General features: G+C 29.9%; 1 protein-coding gene across 3 annotated transcripts in view; it reads left to right on the top strand.

The window, feature by feature from the left end:
• LOC100212741 (protein DD3-3) overlaps window positions 1–10,897 on the top strand; it is a 31,621-nt gene extending 20,724 nt beyond the window's left edge. For all 3 annotated transcript variants that reach the window (XM_065817579.1, XM_065817581.1, XM_065817580.1), the window contains exons 6-11: window positions 282–500; window positions 628–1,006; window positions 2,280–2,342; window positions 2,518–2,801; window positions 8,060–8,128; window positions 10,282–10,897. In XM_065817579.1, coding sequence (XP_065673651.1) covers window positions 282–500; window positions 628–1,006; window positions 2,280–2,342; window positions 2,518–2,801; window positions 8,060–8,128; window positions 10,282–10,664 — 1,397 coding nt within the window. In that variant the 3' untranslated portion in view covers window positions 10,665–10,897. The remainder of the gene's footprint in view (window positions 1–281; window positions 501–627; window positions 1,007–2,279; window positions 2,343–2,517; window positions 2,802–8,059; window positions 8,129–10,281) is intronic.
• Window positions 10,898–12,000: the final 1,103 nt, after the last annotated feature.

Below are 12,000 nucleotides of genomic sequence, written 5' to 3'. Positions count from 1 at the left end.
GCTTAATAATTATTAAAAGTTATGCTTTTTGAACATTTAAAATTATATCTATTGGCATATCTAATATATATATACATAATATATATATATACATAATAGATATTGGCAGATACTGGCAATATCTATTATGTATATATATATATTATGTATATATATATTATATACTATATATAATATATATATATATATGTATATATATATATATATATATATATAGTTTTATCTTATAAATTATTTTTTTAATTATAATCAAGTATAATATGATCAAAATTTAATTTTAGGGCTATTTACTGCTGATCAAAGTTTAAAGTGTGAAAATGCTAGATGCACACGACAGAGTCCTAACGGAAATAATAATCAATATGGATATGAATGTCCTGAAGAAAGAGACTACTATCCATACTGGCATCCTACAGACTGGAAAGATATTGCTGTTCTTGCTCAAAATGCTTCAATGTGTAGTTACTATACATCAGAAAGCTTCAATATCAAATCCAAATGTGATGTTTATTAATATTTTTTTTTCAATTTTTAAATTTGATACTAATTATTAAATTTGATACTAAAATTTTGTTTATTATTTATTTTCTTACATTGTGTTTAAAAATATTTATAAATTTTATGTAGATGAATGCGTGGAAATGTTCGATGAAAAAAATGTCAAACATTACTCTAAATTCAATAATCAGAAAGATTGTGAGGCAGCAGGTAAACAATGGTTAGAGTTTAATAATTATTTAGAAATTGACACAGAATCTAGTGAAAATGCTTGCTCTGCTAAAAATAATGCTCAAAGAAATTCAGGCATTACTTACTTTTGGGGTCGCCCAATGTATGGCAAAGACAAAAAGTGTTTGATTAAATTAAAGGAACCAGATTGCAAGGAAGCTCAATTTTCTCGTGCCAACCATCTTGGCAATGGAGCTGACCTTAACATGTTAAACTACACATGGACTTTACCATACTTTCCAAGCAACACTCCACAACAGTGTGTTTTGCGTATAAGGTAATTTGACTGTTTTAGAAACAATTAATTTTTTGTTCACACATATAGGTGATGTGTCAAATAAACTAAGGGTTTACTAATGTCACTAAGATTTTGGTTATATTTTGCACTATTTAATTCTTAAAATGCACGCTTTAAATTTTGAGAAAAAGTAGAAAAAACGAAGCCCAACAACCCTAACCCTCAGTCAATGTAATGGCATCAAGCAATGTTTTGATTTTAATTAAAAAACTTTTAATTTTAATTAAAATAATAAATAAATCATAAAATAACCCCAAAAAAATCTGGCATAACGAACATTTTATTTAAATTTTAAATGCAAACCTTTTATTTAAATTGTAAACGCAATAATTTAAATAAAATTTAAAAAAATATTGTTTTTTTTTAATTTCAACAACAAAAAAATTAAAATAAAAAAGCAAACAAACTTTTTATTTAAATTCTATATAAAAAAATTACAATAAAAATGTTTTTTTTTTTGGTGTTCCCAATAAAACAATAAAAATAAAATGGCAAAATGAACATTACTTTAAAATTCCAAAAAGCAATTATTTGTTTGAATTGCAAACAAAAGAATTAAGACAAAAACAGAAAAAAAAAACGTTTTATTAATAATAAATAAAACAATTAAAATAAAATTGGCAAACTTTTGTTTATTTTTCAAATTTTTAAGCAAGCATTTAAAAAAGCAAAAAATTTTTGCCAAGACCATTTTTTTTAAAAACGGTTTTTAGGTTGGCAATTTTTTGCCGACCTTGTTTTTCCTAATTCCGAGGGCTGATATATAGATATATATATATATATATATATATATATATATATATATATATATATATATATATATATATATATATATATATATATATAATTTCTGTTTATAATAGTATCTGTTTATTTAGTATATTTTTTGATAATTTGACTAATATAAACATAATTAATTAACCTTAATACATCGTTTTACAAAGATATATCAGTTTTTTTTGAAACTGTTGGATTGTCTTATATCAATATTAAAGTTAAATATTTGTACTGGAAAATATTTAAAACATTATATTTGTGGGAATAAGTTGTTGAAATATATACATTTTGTATGCTTTGTTTATGAAAAAATAAAATTTGGTTTTTATAACGATGAGATTGGAATAGTTTTTGCATTAAAAATAAAATACAAACTTTTTCAATTGTTCTTTTGTCCATTTTGATTAGTTCTTGATATCAAGAACTAACCAGAAATTAAGTATTATAAAATTTAATAAGGTTTTGTCTTTCTCAGATACAATATTTCAACTGATGATTATGATCCATATAATACCAACAGTGCAAGCAACAATGATCCGTAAGATTTTTTTTATTAAATGTATAGAAATAACATATATTATTAAATGTTTTAAACATTATATATAGTATTATATATAACATTATAGTATTATTACATTATGTATAGTATTTAAATTATATATCCTCAAAAAGTTTTGTTTTTAGTAAAAAAAATTTTTGTTTTTTTACAAAAGAAACGTTTTAAAACAAAATCCACTGGTAGATGTTGGTATACAAAACCAACCACTGCAGCTTGCAATTAACACAGCCCAATATGGAAGAACATTTGAAGATAGGACGCATATGTTTAATTTAGTAAATAGACCTTCAAGTGTAGCCAATACAGTGAACATATGGAACTTGAATGTTCGTGGTAAACGAGGAAACATTGTACAAACATACCCAGCTGTTGAATATGACTTCGTACCTACTGATTTGAAGGTAAAGACAGCTGATTACATACATGCACAATGGACAGGTATATTATTAGTATATTATTTAGTTGTATCTGTAAAATCAATTTTTAATTACGTTACGAGTATACAAATGAGCATAGTAATAACTTTGACACGAACAAAAAATTTATATGAAAGATTAAGTATATATGAGTAATATATGAAGATTTGTAAAAAAGTCTTATACAAAGATTGTATGTATCACACCAGCATGATAAGATTAGTGTTGTGATGAGTTTTAAAACCTTGTTTATAAGCACAATCTTGTTGAACATTGAATATTAGATTGGGTGTTAGCACAAAGTTTATATATGATTATATATAAAACTTTCTGTAATATTTCATAATAAAAGTGTTAGTGATACAGGGTTGATGTTAGGAGTTTACTATCTTCTATTAAAAACAAAATTTTGACTCTGTAAATCTGTAACAATACTAATGGGTATTGGGTTCTTGTAAATCAGTTTCAATTGGTTTGCAGGAAATGTTTCTAAGAATAGGAATAATGGGTTTTTAAAAATTAAAAAGTTTAAATTTTTGATTGATCTTCTACCTATTATTTCCTTGAATTTTTAACTAGAAATGATTTTTTTATGTTGATATTTTGGTTTAAGTATTAAATGTATATAATCAAAATATAAAATATAAAAACTATTAACACTTGTAAAAAAAACTCTTTTATTGTAAATTAGTCTTTTTATTCTTTAGAATCATTATTAACATATAATAGCAATTGGTACCATATAATAGGGAATGGTAGCATATAATAGCTATTTAAATGTGAGATTTTCATCGGTATAAGCAGTAGAAATTTAATACAAATCTGATAAACTAATATGTAAAATCAACTCAACAAATTTAAATTTAAAGACAGAGGATCATTTCAGAACTCACTTCAACTTTAAATTGAAGTGTTGATATTTATGGTGTTTTGTTTTATACTTATATATATATATATATATATATATATATATATATATATATATATATATATATATATATATATATATATATATATATATATATCAGCCCTCGGAATTCGGAAAAATGAGATTAGCAATTTATTGCTTATCTTACACTGTTAGAGGTCGGCAAAAAGAATTTAGTACAAAGGAGTTACCATAAAAACCAGAAACAAGGTCGGCAATTTATGTCGACCTCAAACACTTTAAGATTCGGTAGTTAGGTCGGCATTGCTGAATGTCAACCCTTATTCCGAGGGCTGTATATATATATATGTGTGTGTGTGTGTGTGTGTGTGTGTGTGTGTGTGTGTGTGTGTGTGTGTGTGTGTGTGTGTGTGTGTATATGTATATATATATATATATATATATATATATATATATATATATATATATATATATATATATATATATATATATATATCAGCCCTCAGTCAGATCAGGTTATCCTGCTACTGGTAACATGTAACCCAGTACAATCTGCTTCATGTCCTGCTGCCTTGTAGGATACGCCTTTTTAGGCAAAGGCTAGGAGATGCCAACTTCGATTTAAAACACCCCCTGCCTTGGGGCTCTTGGTTGAGTAAAGGCTAGAGATGGTGTCTCGATAAAAATACTCATCTTAGGCAGATGTTAAATGCACCCAGCTACTGTCTTGTAGAAGGCCTCCTAGGCAAAGACTTAAGGGGTAAACAGATTCTATCTGTTGACCAGCCTCGCACCCCTTCTTCATCTATTAGGCTGGCGCAGATGTATTTTAATACATTGTTTCCAGTTTAGGATGTTGAATGCTGGATCTTCTTGACTCAATGCATGGGTTTGCTTGTGTCTCTGTTTTTATGACTAGGCAACTCATTCTATTATCTCCTTATGAGGGTACAGCTCTAAAACTCAGTTTTATGGTTCTGAGGCCGGCTGATAGTCAGGTTTCCCGAACTCTGAGGTAGCTCTCAGAGAGGCTGATTCCATCAACAGCTGAAAAATATCAAAGTATTTAACAGTGCCATGTTGCGCATGGATGGTGTCCCTGTTTGTACTTTTGGTGTGCATTGCGGAGGCCACATTTGGAGCCCTTTGTTACGGCTTAGGGTTTATTAGTAGTAATGAGGCAATTGCTTGGGCTATTAAACAGTGTTCTGAGTACTATCTATGCTTTGAGTCAAGTTCTTCAATCTAATTTAAAATGAATAAAGTACCAAAAACCATAAAACACAAAAAACCATCATCATCACCAAGTTCTCTAAACCTATCATTCACTAATATTCGTGGTCTTCGAAGTAACTTTTCTTCTGTTGAGTCTTATCTCTTGCAAAGTTCACCAGACCTACTTGCTCTTTGTGAGACTAATTTGAGTTCGGCTGTCTCATCTTGTGATCTTAGTGTTGATGGTTATCTTCCTCTAATTCGTAAAGACTCCAATAGTCACATGCTTGGCCTCGGCATTTACATTCGTAAGAATTCACCCATTTGTCATGAAACTAGGTTTGAATCCACAGACTATTCTTTTATGTGCTTTCGTTTAGCACCACTTCACTCTATTGCCTTTCTCTTTGTTCTATATCGCTCTCCTTCATCTCAAGACTGCACTCTTTTTGATGTTATTTCTGATCATATTGACCAAGCCCTCTCTCTTTATCCATCAGCTAATATAGTTGTTGTTGGTGACTTTAATGCTCACCACTCTGAATGGCTTGGCTCTAGTGTCAGTGATTCGCAGGCATTAAAGCCCACAACTTTTGCCTTTCTCAATCCCTAACTCAAATAGTCAACTTTCCAACTCGCTTTCCAAACAACCCGAATCATTCACCTTCTCTACTCGACTTATGTCTTGTTTCTGATCCTTGTCAGTGCTCAGTTTCTCCACATTCACCCTTAGGTTCTTCTGATCACAGTTTGATCTCTCTAAAACTAATATCTCATTCTTCTTCATCACCTGAATCCCTCTATTATCGTACCTCTTACAACTACAGTAAAGCTGACTGGGATTCTTTCTGTGATTTTCTTCGTGATGGCCCTTGGGTAGAAATCTTTCGTCTTCCTGTCAACAAATGTGCTTCTTACATAACTTCGTGGATTCAGGCTGGCATGGAATCTTTTATTCCCTCTCGACGATTCCAGGTCAAGCCTCACTCTCCTCCATGGTTTTCTTCACACTGTGCTGCTGCGATTGCCAATCAAAACCGCTACTTCCATATTTATCAGCAAAACGATTCTCCAGAAAACAGACATCTGTTTATTACTGCTAGAAACAATTGTAAAAAGGTTTTGTCTAACGCCAAAACCCGCTATTCTCAGTTCATGAAATCTCGTATCTCATCTCAAAAATTAGGCTCTCGTGACTTCTGGAGAATCTTTAATAATATCAATAATAAGGGCAAATCTATAATTCCACCTCTCTTGTATGGTTCAGACTTTGTCACCTAACCTAAAGACAAAGCCGAACTGTTTGCTAAAAACTTTTCATCAATATCATCTCTTGATTCCACTAGTTGCGTTCTACCTGATATTGCCAACAAACAGGTTGATCCATTGCTTGACATTCATATCACTCCAGCATCTGTATCTAAAGTGATTTCCTGCCTAGACTCTTCTACAGCTTGTGGCCCGGACAACATACCTGTTATTGTCTTGCAGAAGTGCTCTCCAGAGCTGTCGTCTATACTCTCAAAACTATTCAACAAGTGCTTATCATAGTCTTGCTTTCCAGCCTGCTGGAAAGCGGCATCTGTTATCCCTATCTTCAAAAATTCTGGAGAGCGATTCGATTCGTCTAACTACCGTGCCATAAGTCTTCTTCCTATCATAAGCAAGGTTTTTGAATCTTTAATTAACAAAAACTTAATTTCTCATCTTGAATCTAATAACTTACTTTCTGACCATCAATATGGATTTCGATCTTCTCGTTCTACAGCTGATTTGCTAACAGTAATAACTGATAGGTTTTATCGTGCATTAGATAAAGGTGGAGAGGTTAAGGCCATCGCTCTTGATATTTCAAAAGCTTTTGATAAAGTTTGGCATGCTGGTCTTCTCCATAAGCTTTGTTCTTATGGTGTATCCGGCAACATATTTAAGATCATTGAATCCTTCCTTTCCAATCGTAGCATAAAAGTTGTCCTTGATGGACAACACTCTTCTTCTTATTCTGTAACTTCAGGGGTTCTATCCTTGGCCCTATACTCTTTTTAATTTACATTAATGATCTTCCAGATATTCTCACATCTAAGGTGGCATTGTTTGCTGATGATACTACCATTTACTCTTGTCGTGATAAGAAACCAACACCTTCTGATTGCTTGGAGGGGGCATTTGAGCTTGAAAAGGATCTCACTTCTGCTACAGCATGGGGCTCACAGTGGCTGGTGAACTTTAATTCAGATAAAACTCAATTTTTTTCAGCCAATCGTTATCGCAATAATTTAGATCTTCCTATATTTATGAACGGTGATGTACTCGATGAGTCACCTACTCTTCATCTTCTAGGATTAACTCTTACTTCCAATCTTTCTTGGAAACCATATATCAAATCATTTGCAAAATTAGCATCTGCTAAGGTTGCATCTCTTTATCAAGCTCGTCACTTTCTTACTTCGGATTCTATTCTCTATCTCTATAAATCTCAAATCCGGCCTTGTATAGAATACTGTTGCCATATCTGGGGCGGATCTTCTAATGATGCCCTTTCTCTTTTAGACAAGGTGCAAAAACGCATTGTAAACATTGTTGGACCTGCTCTTGCAGCCAACCTCCAACCATTATCACATCGTCGTAATGTTGCTTCTCTTTCTCTTTTCTACAAATACTATAATGGGCACTGCTCTAAAGAGCTAGCGTCTCTTGTGCCATCTACTATAATTCATTCTCGTGTTACTCGTCATTCAATTAAGTGTCATCCTTTTTCTGTGACTGTTCCTAAGTGCTCCAAAAACACTTATTCGTCTAGTTTTTTTCCTCGAACATCAGCTCTTTGGAATTCGCTTCCTTCATCTTGCTTTCCTGATTCATATAATTTGCAATCTTTTAAGTCGTCCGTCAATTGTTATCTTGGTCTACAATCTTCATCTTTTCTCTTTCAGTAACTTCCAACTTTAATTAGTGGTAGCTTGCAGCCTTGTTGGAAGCGAAGATGTTTAAAAAAAAAAATAAGTATATATATATATATATGTATATATATATATATATATATATGTATATATATATGTATATATATATATATATATATATATATATATATATATATATATATATATATATATATATATATATATTTGATTAAACTGGAATATAATCAGTTAATAACTTTGAATTTATCTCTTAAGGTTCAAACACACATAATAATAATGGAGGTGGTGATGGCCAAGGTGGTGATGCAGGCGAAGGGACCACAGGTGCATTTTTAAAAAACTATTAAATAAACATTTTATTAGTTTGTTTTTTTTTAGTAATTTTTCTTTAACTTTTAGGTAAATTTAAGTATTTAAATATTCAAAAAATTAGATATACTGTTTTTAGTACTAATTTTTAAGACTATGCAACATTTCTTTACTTTTTTCAAAAGTTTTTTTTTTTATTAAAGTTGTGATAAAATTGTAAAAAAGTGATTTGTTATATTTACTAATTAATTTCATTTCATACTTGAGAAGCATAGAATATTGGTTTAGAATTTAGAATAAGAAGCGCAGTATAGAAGCGTAAGAAGCATAGCTATATTTTATTACTTGACATTTCTTTATTGTCTTTTTTTATGTGTAACATCTGTTATTTTATATCCTAGTTTATCTGTATTGTTTATTTGCTTATGGATCAACTTTGGACTGTCATTTAAAAAGAAAAAGAATTGCTGACCAAATTCTTACAAAAAGAATTGTGCTTATTTTTAAGTTTATTGAATTGTAGAAGTAGATTGTAGATTATTATAGATAAAAGTGGTTTTTTCACAATTTTCATTAAATAAAATGGTCAGAAAAGGTATTTCCAAAAAAACCTGTTGGAAAATAATGCGCTTGTGGAAGGAGCAATTATCAGCAACTCCAATATAGTAGATGTTGAGCATGTATTAGATGAACATGGGTTGCATAAACCTAAAGTATATATATTAAACCAATGAAACATCCAGGTCTGACAGGTCTATAAAAAAACATGGCAGGTCTATAAAAAATATGAACAAAATGAACAAAAAAATGTGTTCTAAGTTCAAAAACAGATTTTCTTTATCATTATTGCAGGAGAATTTATTGTAACATTAATCAAATAAATCAGAAATGCAATTTTACATCAAGCATAAATATAGTGTAATTATATGCAGTCTTAAAGTAGCTTTTAGTTTTAGATTTTTAGTTTAGAAAGATTTTAGTTATTTTACAATATAAAGTAGATTAATGTTTATAATAAACTATTTCATTAACTAACACTAAAACTTTGTTAGAAATCATTCATATCTAAATTTCATGGTGGATCAAGAACCAATTTTTTACATATAAATTCTTGTCAGCAAATTCAATAAAGAGTATTTTGAAACAAAACATATGACAACATTTTCTTGGTATACTCAATCACTAGGTTCAGGTCTATTATAGTGTGGAAGGGCTTGGATGGCTGGATGACTGATAACATATTTACCAGCAATCATCTAGTCAAAGATACTTATACTTTTTAAATGGTCTAATTAACTTGATGATCCACTTCAAGAGTATCATGCATGATTCAACAATCCAATTCAAAAGAATCATGCATGAAACTCATTGAGTCTATGCCAAGTATCTATGTCAAAATTTATTAGAAAGAAAAGAAGCTTATGTGATATATTAAAATTTTTACTTTTTCATTACTAAATTTTATAGCATTTATAGTATTTGTCTTTGTAGTAACAGTTTATATTTGTGATAAATGATGTGTATGTATGCAGAAGAGGTGTTGAAAGCATACAGGTACATAAAAGGAGGGGGGGCGGAGGTCTTAAGCCAGTGTTTTTACTGCGTATGTACTGACGCAGTAAAAACACTGGTTTACGTACGTACATATGTATGTTCTTATGTCAAGATGATCATAAATTCAAAGTTGAATTTAATTTATTGCAAAGTACGAGATTCATGCTTCTGTAAAGTTTTTTATGTATCAATCTTGACGACTAATTTTAGTGTTTAGACTATCTCTTTATTAACTATATAATAATGTTTCGAACAATACTACATCTAAAAAATTAAACTTAAATTTTTTTCTAATTTAATCTAGTCTATTTAAACAAAAAAAGTTTAACACTTATTAGTATCAACATAAATGTTTAAAAACTGTAGATACATTCATCAAAGGTCTAATCTGCATATTTTTTATGTTTAAATCAATAATTTTTTGGTTTCAACCATTATTAGAAATGATTTTTATAAAGCATTGATAAATGATGAATTTTTTTGATAATTTTTCTGATCCAATCTTCCAAGATGATGATGCTATTTTCCAAGATTTCAAACTTCAGCAATAGAAGTTTTGTTGTTGAGAGATTTTCTGAACTTTTTTTAAAACAAATTTTTTTTTTTTTTAACAGGCACTGATCGCAACAACATGTTATCCATTGGCGACCGCTTGACAAACTATCCTTTGCCTTTTGAAAATATGACAACTTTTTGCAACAACGCCGAACTTATCTGGACATACTTATATCCAACAACAGATTCGCTAAAAAATTTTAATTCTATGGATTGTTCGGTAATGTTTGCTACGTCAGGTAAATTTATGTGTGTCCAGACATCAACATGTTCTCAGTCTTTGGAAGCTGGACCAAACATGGATAATCTACTTAATAATGCTCCGGCTTCTTTTCAAGGAGCATTGTTTAAGATGACTAAAACTGGAACATATAACTACATGTGTTCAAGAAATAATAATTTCTCTAACAGATCTCAAAAAGGAACCTTAATAGTATCCTAATTTTAAAAAAAGATTTAAGAAATGTTACATTTATTACAGTCTGAATATGTTAGTATGTACACTGCATTGACTTTAATTGATTTAATAAACTTTTTTAAAACAAGAATATTTTTTTTTATATTTGTTTGTATATTTTTTACAAAATTTTATTTTGGTTAGACAAATTTATAAGTGAAATATTTTTATAACACATTTATTTTTTGAGTTTATATACAACAATGTTTTTGTTTTGATTTTTTTTCTCTTTATTAAATTTTCCATTTAATCGTTAAAAAATTCAGAAAACAAATATACAGGAAGTTAGTTGTAGCACGAACTTTATTATTACCAAAGCACGTGTTTAGCAGGTGTTGTGTAGTTTTTATTGGCTCTGGCTCCACTAAAAGCCTTAGTAGTAAAACCACTCTTGAGAGCTTATTGAACATAATCGGGACAATAACATAGTATACTGTGTTATTTTCAGGTCTCGATGTATGCTCATTTCAAAATTTCATATAAAAAATGTCAATTTGTGGAAATACGCGAATTTGTGGATATACGCGCTTTTCATATGAAATTTAGATTTAGTCTTATTTTTACGAAGCTATATTCCCTGGCTATACTCTAGTTATAGTAGATTTTTAACTAATTTATAAGTAACATGGTTGTATGATCTATTTTTCCCTTCTGATAAAACTTTAATTTTATGTAGAATATAACCGAAAAGTTGCATACAGCCTTCTTATCTCGATGTATTTTTAATGATTTATTGCATAAATATAATGAGCCATATAAATAATTAAAAAAATTACTTAAACTAAATTGTATTTTCACGGTTATCATGGATCCTGATAATGTCAACCTAGCTGACCCAAAAACGCTACTCATCTGGAAAAATGACCTACACATGGTACTCAGTGATGTAAATTTTGAAATTTTGTCTGCGGAAAAAAATTTAACTTATTCAAATTGAGTGAATTTTTGTTCAAATTGAGTGAATTTTTGTTTTTATTGCGCGTAAATAAACACCTATAAAAGGAGAACCATAATATAGTTTAGTTTATTGTAGTGGTAAATAATTTAAAATATTTACAACAAATATTTTTTGTTAGATATAAGTATGCCAAATCACAAATGCTCGCTATGTTTAGATTATAAACGAAGATGCAGGGCCGACGACATGGGTTTCGAAGTGGTGGCACAATCATCAATTTGTAAAAAAAAAGTCCTTTAGAAAAGTCCTAGATTTTTCTTTAAAAAAAAAGTCCTTTAGAAAAAAAGTGGGGGGGGGGGGAGGGGAGTGCTCCATCCCCCCGGTGTTGTCGGCCCTGAGATGTGTTGCATCAAGCATCTCTAT

This window comes from Hydra vulgaris, chromosome 14 (assembly GCF_038396675.1).
Source record: "Hydra vulgaris chromosome 14, alternate assembly HydraT2T_AEP".
NCBI lineage: Eukaryota > Metazoa > Cnidaria > Hydrozoa > Anthoathecata > Hydridae > Hydra > Hydra vulgaris.
This window is presented reverse-complemented; position numbering and strand designations above follow the sequence as displayed.